This window comes from Dicentrarchus labrax, unplaced genomic scaffold (assembly GCF_905237075.1).
Source record: "Dicentrarchus labrax unplaced genomic scaffold, dlabrax2021, whole genome shotgun sequence".
NCBI lineage: Eukaryota > Metazoa > Chordata > Actinopteri > Moronidae > Dicentrarchus > Dicentrarchus labrax.
Window position 1 is genome coordinate 17,366,725 of NW_026136718.1, and position 20,224 is coordinate 17,386,948.

Here is a 20,224-nt window from a genome sequence, read left to right on the forward strand (position 1 = left end):
TCCCTTCTGCTCACAGTCCACCTCTCTACTTCAACACTCCACCACTGATGAAACTACACTGCTCCCATAGGAAGCTCAGTATCAGTGTACTTGATTTGATAGAGACGTGCCAGTAAGGCACCCAGTGTGTTTTCCTCTAACCCACTTCTAGATGCTAAAAGGGTTACAAGTTGTTTCTGGATGCTGCTTTCATACACAAACAAATAGCTGTCGAGTTAGTGTCTGCACAGACAAGCGCAGACAGGGTGCTTGTGCTGTGGAAAACCCTGGAGCACAGCACTGCTGATTTGATGGCTGCTGGTCAGTTACTTGAGCAACTCTATGCATGTTAAAGGGACATTGTGTAGTGTTTTAAGTATTTTATTAGCTAAAATCAATGTCTTCATTCATAAATGTGTCCTCATTGGTGTAAAATTACCTCTGCCAATGATCTGACTTACCCTCGTAAGTGAAGAATTTCTTATCTGTATGTACATTGGACGGGCAAATCCATGGAGGCTTCCATGTCGTTCCGCCAACGGAGAAGTTAGTGAGCAACGGAGAAGTTAGTGAGAGGCGCTTGTCACTGCCCCGGGAAAATTTGAAAGTCTGCACTGCCGAGCCACAGGAGAAGGAATCCTCGTCTCCAAAAAAGCAAATAGGGGAATTAAAAAGGCAATGTGACCGGCGAATTCAAAAAACGAGGGTAAACATTGGGGTAGCTTTTCCCAGGTGGAAAGAGCTAATGAAGGAGAAAGACTTTCAAAGGGACGCTGAAGTTGCCTGCTTTCTCCTCGACAGGTAGGCTTCTTGGTACATAACGGCTACCGTAGTTGCAATACGCATTTGAAAACGCAAGGCACTAGAGAGCACTATTTGTTTGAATGCAAAATACAATTTCACCGCTAGATGGGAGAAATTCCTACACAATGTCCCTTTAAGGGATTCTGTCTTAGGATGTGATGTATTAAATGTCAAAGAAGTATTGCCTTTGAGCTTTTATAATGGGATATAATGCGGAACTCATGAATTCAGTTGTAGTCACGCAAGTCATTTGGGCGAACATGTGCCCCCAGGCGTGTGCACCGTACGTGTGCATACATTCTTCTATGTGTTTGTGTGTGTTGTAGGAGCAGGTTTTGTAGCATATGGGAGACTCTGTTCTCATTTTGGGATTGTGAAGAGATTAGTCAATAGGTCAGATAACTGTCTAACAGTAATTGTGGACTGTCATAATACTTCTGTGACAGAATACAATTGTACTAATGTCACTTCTGGTGTGAGATTTGTTGATATTTGTTCACATTTACTTTCATTATCACACTCTGATGGTATTTGGACTCATGGTTATTAAACTATGTTGACATGAAAAACACTGGGTTAGAATTTCTATCTAGTTTAAATGTTTCAGTAATTTTTAAAGCAAATATTTATTGATTCCAGCTCATGAGGATTTACTGTTCTTCATCTTATATGATAGTAAATGAAATATGTTTCTGTTTTGACTGCTGCAAAAGCAAAGCAGTTTATGGACGTCACTCTGGGAAATTGTGATTGATGTTTTTCAAACTGTGGCTCCGGAGCCTTACGAGGCTCTTTAGCCCCTCTCCTGAGGCTTGGACACAAAATTCTAAATTAATCTAAATTTTCTTTTTTCTTTTTTTTTTTTTTACATTTTACGTGATTCTTCCATTCTCCAATTCTAAAAATGTGTAGCCATTACACACCCAATAAAAAAAGGGTCATACAAGGGTCTGACCTGGTGCTTTTTCCTATATATTTTGCCAAACCTAAATAGCAGTCCCTACTGATCTTGAGTCTCCCTAAGCTAGTTATGTGTTCAATTCAATTTTCGGTTCAATCTTATTTGTATAGCGCCAAATCATAACAGAAGTTATCTCAGGACACTTTTCAAATCCAGCAGGTCTAGACTGTACTCCACAAAAACTTTTTAAAAAGACCGAAAAGTTTCCACCATGAGCAAGCACTTGGTGACAGAGGCAAGGAAAAATGTCCTTTTAAGAAGCCGTCTGCCTCAACCAGAGAGGAAGAGAGAGGGGTAGAGGGGGGAGGGCATGGGTGGTAGAGAGAGATTGAGAGAGAGACAGAGATGCAATAATAATGTTGATTATGATGACAGGTAGGATAACATCCATAATAATGGTGATAATAATAAGAATAATTTTAGCAATGGGGTTCAAGCAGGACCATGTCAGCAGGCACAGCCACAACAAATCAAATTTAAAAAAAGAAAAGTCTTGGATTAAAATGGAAAATTGAATAGTGTGTGTACATATTTGTTGACACTTATACACTACTGAAACACTGTATTACTGTACTGTTTAAGATTACATTTAATTTTCAGTTTGCACATGAGAGGTAAAATATGTCTGCAGTTTGGGCAAAGTAGTTTGAATAGTGTCCAAAACGCACCTCAAACTCGTAACATGTACCAGCCAGACACACATATGGTGCTCCAAGTTTGACTGGATGTGGAAACATGTCACAAAGTAGTTGCACTGTTAGAAATCTATGCCAGTCTCTTAGTATAGAGCGGCAGCTGTGAGAACGAGGGATCCACTGAGATGGAAAGCAAGGAGAAATTCGAAGAACGGGGGAGGAGAAACAGATGGGGACGGCAAGAAGGATACAGAGACCCATATGTCTAAAGTATCTGGATGATCTAATATGCTTTGATTAGAATAATGCATATGTGAGGCTCATGGAGACTGGGTTAATTTAGCAGGTTTACGTTGCAGCTGTTCCTCAGGCCCTGGGCAGAGGCAAGACTCGCCCCTGGCCATCACAGTTTGACAGAGGGCAACGAGAGAGAGAGAAAGGGCTGGGAGGAAAGGAGAGACTTTGTAACAACACTTTCATGGTCTTCATGTGTTCCTGGTGGGTTTGTGAGGAACTGTCGCCCAATCCATGTCCTCCAGTTTCTTATCTTTGGTGTTTTTATGTTTATTAGAGTACTGTTTAAATGTGCCATGTTTACAGAAACAACTATACAGGTGCTATTACTAAGTAATACACCATCATACTATGTTATAGACCTACACAAAGTGATTTAAAGGGAAATGATTATCATTTTTCAGTGGGTGTTTTTTCTCGTGTGGAATAGACTTTTATTTTATCTTCCATCAATATACACTTGAAGCCTTATGTGATTACAGTCAGTGCCAAGTCCTCTTTGGTAAATCTCATACTGGTTTTCCACCACAGGTTTGGTAAGGTTCTTTTCTTTGCAGATCCTCTCAAACTCAGACAAATTGGGGAGCACAATTCTGTAGGATAATGTCCAGTCTTAAGCCACTAAAGAAAGACTACTGAAGTCTCTCGACTGTTTGTCTGTAGTTTGGTTTAAGTTTTGGTTATGATGTGGACTTTCACACCAATCTGAGTTCATTTGAGCTGTAGAGCAGGTTTCTTGTGCAGGATATAATTCCCTCAGTCCTGACATGTCTCCCAATTCCTGCCTCTGATCATTATCATGTAGGATCATGTTTCCATCACCATGTTTCATGTTTTAGGCATTCCAAGTTTACCTGGTTTTTGTCTCATTAGAGCAGAGGCTAGTTTTCCTAATGCTTTGAGTTTGTTAAACTCCAGGTGGGCTGTCAGATGTTATATACTGAGAACCGACTCTGGTCTGGGGAGTACTGCAGAGATGTTTGTCTTTCTGCGGGGTTCCCCTGTCTCTTAAGAAAAAACCTGAATCTATTTTAGATTGGTCCATTGCACTTTGCATCTGAAACTCAAACTGGAAGCTGCCTGGGAAACATTGGTAAGTTTCTGACAAACTCCACCAAAATCAAGTTAATGATTTTCAGGACTTTTTTACAAACCGCTGGGTACATCGTTGTGTAAACCCAGACTCTGTCTTTCCCGTCACTGCTTTTGTTCTGCTTTTGGTTGTGTTCCTGTTTTCTTCCATTTAAGCAACTGTCTATTTATAGGTCTGTGTAGGGCCTCATTATAGGCATGGTGTCTAAATTGTTAGCTAAAAAATTTAAATTAAATCTTATACAAAAGAAAAGTAAAGAGATCTGATATTTTTAAAAGCTACTGTACTCACCAAGGTTATTTTAATCTTTTTTTGTTGGTTCGCCAGTATGCAGCCGCAAACTCAAGCACTCCAGCAAGTATTTTCTATTGCAACAAAGTTTTACCCAGGAGATAATACAATAATATAATAATATATAAAAGTAATAACAATATAATAAATAATAATATAATAAAATTATACTATTACCATCACTGTAGCATCCCATAGAATTAATCTTAATATAGTTTAAACTTTCTTTTAAACTTTGCATCTCCCTCTTTGGCTAAGCTTACAGTATATCCCAGTGGACACAAAACTACCCTCCAGTCTACACTCATGCAGGGGCCCTAGATAGACTGAAATAGCTTTCAATTATTAGGTTTCTTCCTCTGACCAATGTAGAGCTCAGTTTGCTGTGTAAATTATTGCAGGTCATTATTCAGGCTGTTGTTACGTGTGGCCTTGAAGGGAAGTCTATTATATTCTTAACTTGGCAGACATATTTTATCCTGCCCTGCTGCTTATTACTATTCACAGGAGGTGAGCGGACATGCACACACACACACACACACACACACACACACACACACACACACACACACACACACACACACACTGAACATGGTGAAGGTTATTATGATGGCTGTATGAAGAGCAGGTGAGGCTTTCAGATGAATGACTCTGATAGGGAAACACAGGCAGGACACCCTCTCCTTCTCCCTGCAGATTAAAAGGAGTTTCCGCTCCTTCGCTCCCTTTCTCCTTGTCATCCTCTCACGTGCCTCTTTCTCTCTCTGCTACTTCTTCCTCTGCTCGTTTATATGTAGCATCTTTCGTTATCTGCAGTTGTTTTATTAGTGGTCTTATTTTATCACAATGCCTTTGTCCTCTTGCTCTGACCCTTTTTCGTGTTGTATTATTCCCTCCTCCCTTTATCCTTCATTCACCTCTCTTCATCTCGTCTTCATAGCATGGACAGCAGGAGGAATCACAGGGTGGGAACAAACTAATAGGCTCAAGTGGCTTCATAACATGCTGCGTGTGTGTGAGAGAGAAAGAGATTTGATAAGGATTCTGCCCCTGCTGCTCTGTTGGCCTCTGTCTCTGATGGCGTTCATTAGCTACTCTGAAGAGTGATTCACACACGTAATTGAGTGTATAAATATCTATATATGTATATATATATTTTTTTTTTTACATGTGTTTCTGATATATACACACAATGGAGGAAAAAACTACAAAAAAACACGCAGTATCTCTTTACTCTCTTTCTCATTTCACACACACATGCACACTCACTCCCACACACAGACCCACTCAAACCTCACTCGGCCCTCTTTAATTGGACACTTGAGCAGCGCACGGCTGCATCTGGCTCCTGTTGAACACAGCCTGACATTTCAGACTGCTGACCTTTCCAGCCCCGCCACAACTAAATAATGATTAGTCCTGGCAACTGTTCCACCACAGCAGCAGCCAGGTACACCCACATGCACATGAGCATGTACAGATACTGCACACACACACACACACACACACACACAGGTGCAAACAGCACAAAACAGAACAACAAAAACACCTGCACTGAAGGCTTTGTCTTTTCACAGTGAGAAAATGGGGTGCAGACATTGATTTGAGAGGCCATTGTCATTCTTTTAGCTTATCGATTAGATTGTCCTTTTCCATATCTGCAGTCAGCACCCAATAATGTGTTGTTCCAAATTAACTCTGCTTGCCTCTGTTTAGTTTCTCCTTTCCCCTTTATGCGCTCTCAGCATTACAGTGGAAAAAAGGTCAATCATATTCATGAGATCTGGGCAGATTTGAGAGGATGGTTGTGTGTGTTTGTGTGTGTGTATGTGTGTGTGTGTGTGTGTGTGTGTGTCTGTACTTGTGCACACACTTTAACGTCTGTGCACAGATGTGTGTGCCGTGTGTGTCTAAAGCAATGAAGCAGTGTGGAGATAATAGGCAGTTCTCAGATCTCTCCCCTCACTTTCTTCTTTTTTCACTCTATCACTTCTCTCTTTGTATCTCCATTTCCCTGCTGTTTCTGTCAGAACAGAATAGAAATGTTCTTCATTAGAGCCTCTCTTTCTACAGATATTCTTTGTGTTTCCTGCTTTGCTCGCTCCAGACTGTACATATCTCTGAGGTCAGAGGTCAGGTTTTGCGCAGCCAGCTGCTCAATGTGTCTGAATCTTTCATTCTCGTTAGTGTGTAGAAATGTAGATTTAGCATGTGAGAGGCATGAGTATGCGTACAAAATATACATACAATTATTAACTATGGTACAATCATAATTAGCCTTCTTGTTTCCATGGATACAGGACCTATTATTTAAATAAAATCACAGACATCAAAGCAGGAAAGCAGCAGCTCACGTCGACAAATTAAAATTTCAATGTATATTTTGAAGAGTCCAGTGGGGTATTCAGAAGATACTTACATAGTACACAGAATGCACTAACAATTAAAGCACAGACACACTGTAAAATCTAAAATATCTTCCCAAATCCCAATTTTTTCCTATCAGTATAGCCAACATAACTGATATATTATTGAGCTATAAAATGACCTATAAGTCGAAGTAAACAGCCACGAAGCCATTGGAGGTCAAGTTATGACTTTATTTTCTAGAAATAAGGTAGAAATTTCTGATCTATTTCACACTTTCACCAGTACAGTAGACATGAAATGAGGTTTCTTACTAGAATGGCACGTTCAGTTGCTCAAATTGCCAAGAGGAGCAACAGTTAATAAAACAAACACACCATTAGGAGAATAAGGAGCCGTAGCTGTTGATAGCCTGTCTACCTACCAAACTTATTAAGGTCAACTGAAACAAGACAAGCACTAGCCTCTAAACTTTATGGAGAAAACTAATACTAAAAACTTTTTTTTTAGTTCTCATTTTATGTGCAGGGAAGTTTTAGGCTCCTTGCTCCTCTCTGCTCTCTTAGGAAGTACCGGCATTAACAGTGCCTTTTACCATTTGCATAACACGTGTCAGAAAACGGGGATTACTTTGAACTAAATTGTCTGCAGTGTGAATGTAGGGTCAACAGAGTTTTCTCTAATTTACACAATGCACCAGCCTGGCCTTCTCTCAGCCATTTAATGGCTTCAATTTCTTCAGATGAAAGTCTCTGGGAAGCCATCCAAACAGTATAGTGATATATCATGTATTTATATCTTTGTTGTGGTGGTGCTATTGTTTTGACTATGATGTTTTTTTCTTGGTCCTCTTGCAAATTGCACTCATGGAGCTCTGTCATATTGGTGTAGTAAGAGTCTTACTCCTGCCTCTAAATCCTATGAAGTGCTGGCTTCATGAAACACAGGGAGATTGTTTAACCTCTTTGTGATGGTACCATTACTATTTGACTTTGAAGAAAACACGTTTGTGTCAGAACATTAATCTTTCTTTCTTTATTCTTGTAGATAAATGAAAATTGACCCCTCATGTGTAGTTTCTTTTTTGTTCAACAGTACAGACTTTCATCAGTTGATCTTTATCTACCAGACCAATCCCCCTTTGAGTAAAGCTGAAACATAAAAAAATCTACATTCATTCACTAAGCTCTCATTTCCTCCTCATTTACTCCCATCTTTCTATGAGCACACATCTTAGAGTTTAAGCAACAAAGATCTAGCCAACAAAGTAGTTGCAGTTCTGTGTGTGCACCAATCTTTAGCACCTTTTAGCCACGCTCACTGTATTTCCCTGAAATGCAAATTAGACCTTGTCACTCCTTTTAAAATAAAGAAAAGTGTTTAAACTGCATTTTCTTCAACTGGTAACACTGCACCAGGCCCTCTTTAAGTAAAATAGCCAGTGGCAGCAGTTTATCTATGTACAACAAACAGAAAACATTAAGTTTCTAAGCCAAGAAGGAATTGCTTTTGGAGCTCTTGTGCTGTCCTTAATACTTTTAGTAAGTGTGAGCTACTCTTGCAAATTATTCCTACCCCAACATCTAGTGCTTTCAGAGACTGTGTTGTTATCCAGCCTGAGTTGATTCAGAAAAAGTGGAAAGACGGATCTGAAACAGCCTGTATGCAACCTCCTGCTTAATATCCAGGCCTGTGGTACATACCTGAGCTGATAGAAATCTCTGGGTGGCTTGATCACTGCGTGGCTGACTGGCTTTCAGGCTGGAGAGCTGCAGAGAGATTTGTTTTTAGTGGAGTACAAGACTTTGCACCTTGAGGGGGGGTGGAGAGAGGCAGAAAAAAACAGAGAAGAACATTATTTATAAAAACTACTATCAGGCTTTTGTGTAAATGAGCAGCTGTGAAAACAACACTTCCTATTATTGCCCTAATTATATCCTTTCTCTGTGAATTTGCATATTTTATCTCCCTCCTCTTCATTATGGGGGACTATGCTTCCATTTTGATGTGGTTTTAAAAAAAACACATAAAACAAACAAAGAAGGAGATGAAGGATGGGAGGGAGGAAGGGAGAGGGGTGCGCTGGCCGCCTCATATTGAGTATTTTCCAGTTGATTTTGTTGAAGGCTTCTCAGCAGCGTAGCTAAATAAGCAGCAGCATGCTAATGAATGGAGAATGAGTGTGATAATTTACCAGACAAAGAATGGAGGACTGTGCGAGATAGGAACCAGGAAGAAGGGGGAGGCAAAGGGGCAGTACAATAGTGAAAATATTTAGAAAATATTTGTCATCAAACAATACATAAAACCTGTCTCTAGCCTATATGCCTGAAGGTTCTTTTTGTCAAGCCTATATTGCTAATGCTTAGAGTAAATATTCCCTGTGACGCAAATACGGTAATTTCACGCACTGTACACACAGTCAACCATGTGTTTCATGTTTTTGCATGCAGAAAAGGCGAGAGAGATGGGGAGAGAGTGCTAAACTCAGAGGACAGTAAATGACAACAGAGAAGCGTAGACTCTGTCTGTCCTCTTTCTAAAAGGGCGATGTGACGAAGGCAGTAAACAGGCTGTGAACAGGCTGTGGGCTCTGAGATTATTTCTTTGTCACCAGCAGAGCCACCAGTGTTGCTGAGCACTGCTGTGGAGCAAATCCTCCTAGAGAGGACTGATTGGATTTTTGTTCCAGGGAGCCTTTTGTGTTAGCAGCATAGGGACTAGATAATAGAGGTTGATGCCACTCTGTCTCCGTGTTATGGCTGGTGGATTGAGTTTTTGGACTGTGTGTGTGTGTGTGTGTGTGTGTGTGTGTGTGTGTGTGTGTGTGTGTGTGTGTGTGTGTGTGTGTGTGTGTGTGTACAGCCATCGTCCTTTTTAACAACCACTATATAACTGTTATTCACAACCTATTGCATCCTCTTTGCTTTACAGCCCGTAGGATGCTAAGTATGCATACCTGTTACTGACACTAAGATGAATTGTTAATATGATGACCTGTCACTCTACTAAATGTTCACATGAGAATATTCTGTGCAGGTATACGTATGTTTCCAGGAGATACTCCACTGGTCAAGGTCATTATCAGCCTTTTGGCAGTCTGTGACTCAGTTCCTCTGTCAGATCTATGTATATGCCCAATGGGTGTGTATGTAGAGAGCTGTATGTATAAATAAATTTTTTTATACATTATTGATTTCTGTAGGGAAATTCTTCTTTTAATTGGCCTGCTATCACTGGCGGGTCAGCTGTCAGGTTCAGCTGTAGAACGGCAGCGCCGGTCTTTTCTCAAGGAAACTTCAACACAGCCGCAAGCTTGAACCAGAGTCCTTTAAATTCAGGAAATTCTCCTACTCATTACGCCACCCTGCTGTCCTGTGTGAGTGTGTGACTTTGCAGTGACCTCTATTGGAAACCAAGGAATGATACTGATGACAAGCCAGTTAGAGCAGACATTTAAGGAGGACGGTCAGGAAGTGAATTTTCAAGAAATATCAGCCCTTGTGGATAATTTTAGATTTACGGATACTGACCAACAATACTGTCAAACCTCTGCAAATGTATCCATTTCATTTATGGAAAAGTAGAAATGATCGAACTTATTGCAGCTTGAAATCCTCTGTACCTGTCTCTCAGTGGTGGCAACTCTGTGAGAACAGAGGTGAACTGTTGTCAGGCTGTGTGGCTCAGGCCATGCAGCAACTGATTGCCTGATTCGTCTTGACTGTTTTCTCCGCCACAGAACTAAATGCGTCTCAGCAGTGAGAGATAGTCTTTCCTGCATTTGGATGGCAGAGGAGATGCGTGACATGTGACATACTTTTTCACTGTCAGTATTAGTGTGTCCTGGCTGAAGGTGGGTTGAGAGATATAAGAAAAAGATATATTTCTTTACCAATTTTTCTGTCTTTCTATGTGGAGTGTAGCAATGCATTTGGCCAGATTAGTGGCAGGTGGATGTGAAATTAGACCAACAGAGGCGGACATGATTGCAGACAAATATTATTATTTTACCCCGGATTTAAATAGGTTTGGGTCAGCATTATTTTAGCTTAAACAGATGAAAATGTGTCTGCATTTTGTTCACTGGAGTTTAGATTTGCTCACTAAGATGAAAAGCAGATTTGGATATGAATAAAAACATGAAATAGAATGAGGATACAAGGGAAAAGGGCTCTGTGTCATAAACACATTTTATTGTACTTTGGAGACTTGCAGCTCTTTCAACAAAAATTAAAACAAGAGTAATAAAAGAGCAGCAAGTAATGGCAGCAAAAATAAACTAATAATGGGACGACTGCTGGGTTTTGATGTGCTTTTTCCGACGCAGCAGCTGCACCAACACTCTGTATTAAGCTCCAAATCAATCTTAACCTCCTTCAAGTGTACAGTAAGCTGCAGGAATCATTCTGTGGAGGGATTTGAGATCGGTGACCTTGCCTGTCCTTGACTAGTGTGTTTGTGTGTGTGGGTGGGGGTCTGTGTCTGACTGGTTGGTGGTTAAGTAAAAGCCGCTAGTTGTCAAAGCACTTTGCCCCTCAACATGTCCCTTCCTCGACCCACCAACCCACCACCACGGGTTCCCCCCCATCCCCTAGCGATGAGCGAGCTGCTGGTTGGCCTGGGTTTTATCTGCTATTATCTGTCAGATGCTGTGCACCTGTGAGCCTGGCTGCCCCTCTGCATGATGGCCGGCTGTGGTCGCTCGGCCAATCCCAGTGGCTCCCTGCTGTCAGCTACAGCAACGATGAGAAGTTCTCTGGCTGCCTCCGTCTCTGGTCTGACAGCCACCCTGGAGGAAAGGGTAAGAGAAGCAAAGGGAAGAGAAGGAAAAGGGGGTAGAAATACCATTAAGATGAGCTGTATTCCCACAGACCAAAGCCTGCCCACCAGCCATGTGCTGCGGCTCACCTGGCTGCCAGATAAGTGGAGATTAGAGGAGAGGAGACGGTGGAAAAGGTATTAGAGGCATAAGAAAAATTCTCTCTGAAACCCGGGGACAGCCTTGATACTTTTAGGATTTCTTGTGTCGTGTCTGACATTTGATGCCAACGCAGAAAGGGCACAGAGACAGACAGTCCACGGCGCTCCTACACAGATGGGGCAATCTTCGTCCTTTTATATATTTTTGCTTGTTTGTTCCCTATAGTCTATTGTTCGACTTGCTGTTGCCACTGTATGAATTACAGTTTGAGTTCCCTATCTAGTTAGCGGGGAATAACAGTCTGGTGACACTGGCGAGATCAATACAGGGCCGCAGTAGGAGGTGGAGCGGCCCTAATGAACTGAATTGACTGGTGCTGAAATATGATCAGTATTTCTCTGGTGGTCATTATATTCCTTATGAAGAAGATCAATGTCTCCTGGGTGGATCACTGAGTATACACAGCATGATGGCAGGACCAGCGCTGATACCATTCTAAATACTTAATGAAGGATTTATTCACAATAAGGTTTTCCTCTGTGTGTGTGTGTGTGTGTGTGTGTGTGTGTGTCATTCTTTCTCCTGTCTCTCTTTCAGTCAAAGGTCTGTTTTCAGGCCCTGGGGCATTAGTAACTGATGTGCTTGTATGAGGCTGTGCTGTTCATTTCATGGGCTATCACTTTTTAAATTGGTGAATGCCTTCTTCATGGTTGATTAGTAATTCATGCGGAGCTAATTAAGAGGCATAATAAGAGAAAGACTGGTGAGATGCCTCCAACCAAAATAGGAAAACGGTTTTACCCCGGACTGTAAACAGTTGTGATTGATCGTAGCAGCGCGTTGCCCATAAAAGATATTTATGCTTCTCTGAATCCGTCATCTTGGAACCAGACACCCATATCTTAATTTTTCTCAGTGCTTTCCTGATCTTTCCTGATCCTGAGCATCTTTCCAGAAAGGTGCCTTAATGATCCCTCCATCCCGGCTGTCATCGTCATTTTGCTGGGTCTGTTCTCTGTATGCTGTTGCTCAGGCTGGCGCTCGCCCCTGCCAACCATCATCACGCACACACCTGTACCAGCATCTGTCCATCCTGCAGATTGGCACAGGTGCTGCCTTTAGACTGGCTGTCTACGTGCCGTAAAGTTAATGCGCACACCCTAAAGATATTTTTTCACCTAAACTAGTCTTGTTGTCTTTTTCTCACTCTATTTTTCTGTCACACATATTTACACACATACACTGATCAGAAGCATAAAGTGGTAGTTTATTTTATCCGTCTGTCCATCTGTCCGTTTGTCAGTGGGAACTCTTTATGATTCCCGGCGCAACACTTCACTGATGACGTGTGTGCCCGCAGTCTAATTCCATCATCAGCATCATTACTGCTATTATCCCGTGTCTCCCTTTAATGCAGGCTAATGGATGACCAATAAAGATAGATGAGCCTGGCAGTGTGGAGCTAATAGGCAGGACATGATGTCTGGCTTCTGTCCTGACTTGAGTCTTTGCCCGATCAACTGCCCTCAGAGATAAAACATAGCTAAAATATTATGTATAGTTATTCCTTCAGCTTTAATGAATCATTGTATCTCCAGCTAATTAGCATGCCGATAGTCAACTTAGTTGAGTAATTATTTTTTAAAAGAGCTGATTGGATTTTGGTGAATAAATGGCAGCTGTGTTTTAAATTCTGCTAATGGTAAAAAGTCAACACACAACAATGGCCATGCAGCATTTAACTGATATTTAAAGGTGCTATATGTAAGAATTAACCACCTGTTGAATTCACACTTAAAAGAAATAGGCGACGGTCTATCACCAGAGTTACCCCTAACTTCTGCCAACTGTAGCTACTGTTAGCTAGTTAGCTCAGTTAGCCATGCAGCTAGCAGTCCCATTAGCTGTTATAGCATATGTCTGTGAGCTGACTCTGCCCAGATGGGAGCTTGGATTGAGTGTAAGTGTCAACGCCGCCAGCACAGGAGCTTTGGACCGCCAGGAGGAGGAGGTTTTCAAGCCCAGGTCGGGCGGGACCCAGCAGGGTGTGCTGGCCAGGAGCGGCGCCAGACTGGGCGCCAGACTGGGCGCCAGGCGTCAGGCTATTGGCAGGGTGGAACGTGGCTCCCAGTGAACACGGTCTGACCTGGACTGAACGCAGCCGGCGAGATAAATGGATGCTAGTTTGACGGCAGGGAATGCAGTACAGAGGTGATTTACAGCAGCTCCAACCAAAACTCTGATCCCGGGGACAAGGGCACATGGTGGGTTCGGGCAGGGACAGGACAGGCGAGAAGTGGGAGAGGAGCCAGAGGGAGGTTGGGTATCAGTCAGCACCCACCTCCAGAGGCCTGAGTGGGGGTTACAGGAGCCAAACCTGGTAAGAAAACCACACCGCAGGGTTATTGGACTGAGTGCAGATGCTACAGCAACTCACTACAGTCTCCTTGAGGCACCAATTAAGAGACAGCATGGGCTGAAGCTAACTAGTTAGCATGCTAACTCTGAAACACAGTGCAGAGACATCTTTGACATGACGTCAAAACTATTATTTCTTCAGATTCTATTGATAATTGTTAATAAAAATTATTGAAATTGATAGATGTTTTAAACTAAAATTCTTATATTTTGCACCTTTAAAGTGTTAATTTAATACTGTTGGATATGGAAAGGTAATGTTAGACTGAAAGTGGTACAATGTAAAAAAGTTGATTGTTCAAAAGCTTGATACATTGTTATGAAGTGTAATATATAATGAATGTCTGTATGTGTGTGTGAGAGAGAAAACCTACTATATACCTATGGAAAAATGGAACAATTGCCTGGGACCCACCATAATACAAGTGTCAGAGAGATGTCGGTCTTTACACACCAGAACGAGCCTAATAAGGCAAAACACCAGGCAAACCCCCTGTGGACCACTTTACAAAGCCAATAATATATACCCTCATTGCAAATTCAAAAATGATCAGGACTATATTGTATACCAACAGTATAGTACTGATTATTTTTGAGATAATCAAGAAAATTATAATAATACTGTATTGAATTTAACTACTGGCATAGACGCCGCAGTGACCAATCAGCCTTACAGTTCATATAATTGGAGGTGCAAAAAACATTGTGTTCATTCAAGCACTGTGACCTGCTTGAAGCAGAACAAGAGAGTTTGGTAGTGCAGTGGAGCAACGTACCATGAAATAATTACAGTGAGAGAACGGGAGTACATGGATTAAGTTTTGAGTGCATGAAAAAGGTTCTCACAGAGGCTGACATGATGTACAGTACCATATAAAGAAATAAAAAGTATTGGAAGAATATGAATTTGTGATAACAATGAGATCACAGTCAGTTCTCCACATTGTGTTAAAAACAAATTGTGGTGAGTGAGAAATATAATATATTTCCTTTGAGAGTTTTTCTGAAACAATGCAGAAAAGTTAAAGTGATATGTTCAAAAGGACTTTCTATGAAAATATTAACATAGTCACAATTAATGTAAAATAATAATAATGAGGGCAGACTCCCATCTTTGGTGCACCTCCGGGAACTCTAACGTCAGAAGAAAGTTTTGTTTGAGTGAACTTCAAACAGCGTGCAGGAATAACATCACGCAAGTCTTTTAAATGGAGTGGTGTCCACCTTTAAACACTGGCCACTTCAAAGACAGAAAGCTCCAGAAACTGAGAAGCCTTATGCTGACAAGCCCAGCCTTGAGGACAGGAGAGCTATTGAACAGAAGCTTAGATTAGCAGTAATCCTCTGTTCGACTTGTTGAGAAGCTGCTCAAATCTCTTGTCTATCACTCTCACTCCTGTTATAGTTTGTGGAGCTCTGCCAAAGTATCAGGGCATAGAGATATATATGAAATGGCCCAGCCTGAAAAAAAAAACTTCAATTAATTCTTGCCTCTAAATACCATTTATCAAAAAATAAATGTGACAAAATTTAAATGTATGTGAATGTTAAATTGTGACAGTTCAACGTAGTGCTTCTTCACAGAGAAGTGAAGCGAGCTAGTCTCCTAAATCAATAGTATAGCTGCGAGATGTAACCACTCACTTGTATTGAAAACACCCGAAAATACTGCTCCAATAACTGAAATAAAATGACTGCCATTATGTTCTGAGAGTTACTGTCATCGCTTTGTTTGTTTTGTTTTCAAATTCCCTTGTATACATCTAACAGACTCTGAGACCGGTCATACAGCACAGTGAACAAACATCATGGGGAAGCTGGCATTTGAAACAGGTCTAATCATAACTAACTAAATGCCTGAAACTATGAAACGAAATATCAGAGAAGGAAAAAAAAAAGCTCTATATAGTTCTGCATCACTTACTTTTCAATTACAGCAGCCGAAGCAGAACGAAATTGTTAGTGTCATTTATCGACTGTGGTGCTCTCCATTAGAGTAACAACTGAGAGAAATCCATCCTGTTGTATAACCACCTGGCTGTCTTACATTAACAAAGAGTTCATTTCTGTCAGCTGGCCTTAAAGTCTTTCTGTTGTGGCACAAGGAACAGATGAGAAGTGTACACCAGGAAGCCCATGAAAGCACACAGAGACCAATAAACTCTGACCAGGCAGGTAATCATCTCGGTGGCTTTTTCTCACTGTAGTTCCCAGAAACAATTCCCCTTCCAAGAATGAGAAGTTATGGACACCTTAAGTGATGAGGCTAATGATCCAGGTCGACTATAATCTCCTACTGCAATCACTTAAAGCAATGCTTAAAACAAATATTTGCTTTATAAATATTTGTTTTTAAGTATAGTATAGTAATATAGTATTTGTTTTCCTTTACAGATGTTTAAAATTTAACATAAATTAAAAAACATTTTAATATTATAGTTACACTACAGGTGCAAAGGGAATGTGTGTTTCATATGTTTCTGACACAAACAGATCTAAATAGGTTTTTTTTTTTTAATACTTCCACTACTATCTCTACATCTCTTAACAGCAAAGTTAATGTCATGTCTATTACTTATGCCTTGATGATCTACCCTGGTGATGTGGACCAGGCAAGAGTAGCCGAGCGCAGACACCATCCCCAACCCCCCTATGTGTATATATTTTTTTTAATACTTTGTGAGGAAAAACTGTCAACCATATCCAAAGTGCAGGACCAAAGAGAAGTAAAATAATGTATGCTTTTGTTAGATTCTTTGAAGACGATATGTGCTACGCGTTATCCGTTTCAAATGTCGAAGATTTCAGACCTCTGCACAAAACAGATTTTGATAATCAGAAGGTGTATCTGGTTCACAGAACTGAAGAGAATGGCAGCGCAGGCCAGCCGTGCGAAGCACAGATCCTTGCCCTTGCAGGTAAGTTGCCCTCTTAACACATCAGCTCTCCTCCTTTTAATGCTGTTTTTATCTGTCCGACCAACTAACGGCGATGTGCGCGAAACTCAGGAATGTGTCAAACCAAGTGATTTTGTCCGATCTGTCAAGACGTGATCAGCTGGAGTCTGACACTGATAGCCACAACAACGTCCTCGGCTGTGGCTAGCTAGATATGCTAGTCAGATATGCTAAGATAAGTTTGGTTGGTAGTCGTACCTTTGTCGTCAATGGTTTACATTTTTTTTACATCCAGCGTGTCGTCTTCCAATAGTTATTTCTCTTGTTTCAATAGAGTAGTGCTGGCTGTTTCGCTAAATAACGTTACGTGGCATGCAGCGTTAGCCACTCACAGCGGTTGTTTACAACATGTAGCTAACGCTTGTTAGCTTGGTGTGTATTCGTTCCGCGTTAGCATGTTAGCGCCGACGCGCTAGTTAACTGCGTGCAGACGCAGAGCTGTCGCTGCATTACAAACACATGTGTCAGCCTGCGGTTGACCGGTTATCATTTATGTAGTGGTTCGTAAATGTAGTCGAGACGATAGCCCGATAGCTTGTGTATACTGCGGTTAGCCTTGTTAGCTGGCTTATCTGTGGGCTTTTTGCCACAGAGAGGATGCGGTGCTGCAGTCCTCGCCGTGTCTCAGACAACGTACAGCAGCCGCTCGTCACTAACATGCCAATGTCATGGCTGCTTTATGACAGTGCATCATGTTAACGTGCTGAAGTGTGCGAGTTGAATGATTTGCTTAACGTTAAGCTCCAGTTAAAGTAATGTGTGCTCTCGGTCGTTTTCTATGCTCGATCTTTAACTAGCTACATCACTAATCCCTGAATGTGAGCTGTCTGGGCTGCAAGATCGCTCAGATCTGACCTACACCTTCACAGGCAGTTATGTTAAAGAGCTGTGTAGCCAGGACTACTTGTATCGCAGTCCGCTGTGAAGATTACATTTTAGTTGTAGGTTAAGAGTGCTGAAGTTAGTTTGATCTAGCAGAATGGAGAGAGTAAACGCCCTCGGCCCGAGTTTGACAAATGGATGAAAGGATTCTGTAGGTACTTTCACGTTTTATGAAAATCCATCTAACTTTTTGGAAACTTTATGAGTCTCATCCTGCTCCTATTTCTGCATTTCACAGATACAGTAGAGGAATTTGAAGACAGTATAATGCAAAAGAAGATGAAAATTCCCAAGATGTCCATCAAGAATTCAGGAAACTCTATTGAGAACAATTTTGGAGAGGAGAGAATGCCACTCAGACATAAAAAGGTAGGCTCAACTAAATAAGACACTAGTTGTGTTGTTATAGAAGAAATGAGCTTTTACATGTAAATGGACAGCACTGGCTAATGGACTCTTCATCACCAACTTGTGCCTGTACTTACAGTGTCACCAGTATCGTGACATACAATCACACTGCCCCTCATCGTGTTCAGTTAATACTGATCTATTGACAGTGTCATTAAGATCAAATATTATGATGCTATAATAACAAATTCAAATCAGCCAAAGTTTAATTTAATTAATGTATCATAACAAAATTAAGTAACAAAGTATCCCACTTGAGTTACTTATATTGACACTAATTTGCTGTGTCAGCGAGGACCCCAAATAATTTTGCTGATTAAAAAAAAAAGCTTATACAAACACTGTGTAAGTGTGGGCGTATGTGTGATCGCATGTGTCATGTTGATGCATACACAGCAATGATCTTATATTTAAATATATCTATTGATGATACAATGTCACATTTTCATAAACTTGGCTGACACCCAAAATCCCCCACGCTATTTTTACCATATGCTGGATTAACACAAATTCAGCACTCTGGACAGCTGCCCTTTCACAGACAAATCCTCTGAGCGGCTCATCAAAGAACTCAGTGACTCCTCTCCTCCCAGTTCCTATTGAGATCCGAACGGTCAAAACAAACTGTTTGCAGTCTGTCTGTCTGTCTATCACGTCATTTTTCTATTCATGTGTGGGTTTTATATCTGTTCTGGCCTTCCAATTGTTGAATGGAATCACATGTTAAGTGCACTTTTGTCACTGATGCAGCAAAGAGATTTTCATATTCTCTATTTGTCACAATTCAAATTTAATTTCTCTGGCCCTTCAGTTCCCTAAATTGACAGTTGTTATTTTCATCAGGCCCTGTCTCAGGACCATGGACGCCCCCTTTCCAACTCCTCCAAGAGCCTGGCAGCAGTAGTGGCTCGCCTGGAGAGAAATGCAGCAAGCTCCTGTATGGAGGGCGAAGAGGACCTGGATGAGGACCGGCTGGCTGAGGAGGGAGAGGATGCAGACGACGAAGATGACGATATGGAGGCAGAGCATCAGCAACATCATCACCAGCAGCAACAACAGCATTTGGAGGTGGACACGGATTGTGTGTCTGGGGTAGCTGCAGCTGTTGTTCCTAGAGTCCTGTACGAGGAGCTGGTTCATAGCTATAGGCAACAGGAAGAGGAGATGAGGAGGCTGCAGCAGGAGCTGGAAAGAACCCGCAGGCAGCTGGTACAGCAGGCCAAGAAGCTGAAGGAATATGGCAGCTTGCTGACAGAAGTCAAAGAACTGAGGGACTTCAACCGGAGGCTGCAGGACGTGCTTCTCATGAGATTGGGCAGCGGTGAGGGACCAGGAGCATGCACACCAACACACAAACCACTGCCGCCTGTTCCACAAAGTTTATTAGTAACCTTTAACCTCATCGGCCATTTAAAGGAAATGTCTACAAAAGTCGAATCAGTTGGTATTAAGCCTTTGTACCTATATTATCACAATACTGCAATCCAGAAACACTTTTTTATTCTTAGAAAGTCTTAAAGTCTTAGACAGTAACATCTGTACAGCCCGAAACTGCCATTAGCAGTGGAAGGAGGTGGGAGGCAAGTGGTTGGACACATTATAATCCTTGTGTTTACTCTACACTGTCTACACAGTGCACTTATTTAGCACCCCCTCTGATCTGAAAACGACGTATTCCTCTTCTTAAGAACCCTGACAAATACCAGACATAATGGTTTCTGCAGTTAAGTCTGACACATAAGAAGATGCAACTGGAATATTCATCGCTACACTGTGAAAAATTATTTGAGAAAACGGCCTTTATTTTGGAATACTTTTCAGATCATGTCTTTTTAGTCTGTACGTTTCAGACTGCTGCTTTAATTCAGTCTCTTTCTGCTACAATTTCAGAAAGTCCAACAGGCAGTATAAAGTAGATCAATTTTGTATTATATACAAAGCATATGGTATCGCTCACATAAATTGTATCAATATTTCAACAATTTCGAGGTTTCTAAGAAGGGTTGGTATATAACGAAAAAAGATCGCCTGTACAGCTGGGGGTAAAAGCAGTGATATAAGCAGTAGGTGCTACTACCAAAGTAGTAAATCCAATACAGGAAGTTGAATGAAAAGCACTGTAGTTGTAAGTGTGATTAAACGTGGTGTCATTGCAGTGCGCAGGCAGTGTACAAACTCAAGCTTTGCCAGATGCTGGTGTTAACCTCAGCC

General features: G+C 41.3%; 2 protein-coding genes and 1 long non-coding RNA gene across 9 annotated transcripts in view; 2 read left to right on the top strand and 1 right to left on the bottom strand.

Annotated features, from left to right (window-relative positions):
* LOC127350116 (uncharacterized) lies at positions 1-17,347 on the bottom strand. 3 transcript variants are annotated; one of them, XR_007880521.1, is made up of 3 exons: positions 16,922-17,347; positions 11,085-13,725; positions 1-8,193 (listed from the first exon to the last, which is right to left on the bottom strand). It is a non-coding gene; the product is annotated as an uncharacterized LOC127350116 (long non-coding RNA). The 3 variants fall into 3 exon arrangements; XR_007880520.1 differs by lacking the exon at positions 1-8,193 and having other exon boundaries at positions 10,600-11,216; positions 11,336-13,725; XR_007880519.1 differs by lacking the exon at positions 1-8,193 and having other exon boundaries at positions 10,600-13,725; positions 16,922-17,342.
* Positions 1-20,224, top strand: part of agbl4 (AGBL carboxypeptidase 4) — a 258,636-nt gene that overhangs the window by 171,944 nt on the left and 66,468 nt on the right. The window lies entirely within an intron of this gene.
* Positions 16,407-20,224, top strand: part of bend5 (BEN domain containing 5) — a 13,537-nt gene continuing 9,719 nt past the window's right edge. Inside the window, exons 1-4 of one of the 5 annotated variants that reach the window (XM_051376368.1) lie at positions 16,484-16,502; positions 16,626-16,684; positions 17,844-17,974; positions 18,857-19,334. In XM_051376368.1, coding sequence (XP_051232328.1) covers positions 17,873-17,974; positions 18,857-19,334 — 580 coding nt within the window. In that variant the 5' untranslated portion in view covers positions 16,484-16,502; positions 16,626-16,684; positions 17,844-17,872. Of the gene's footprint in view, positions 16,685-17,728; positions 17,757-17,843; positions 17,975-18,856; positions 19,335-20,224 lie in introns of those variants that run through there. The other 4 variants (XM_051376365.1, XM_051376369.1, XM_051376366.1 and 1 more) reach the window with 4 other exon arrangements.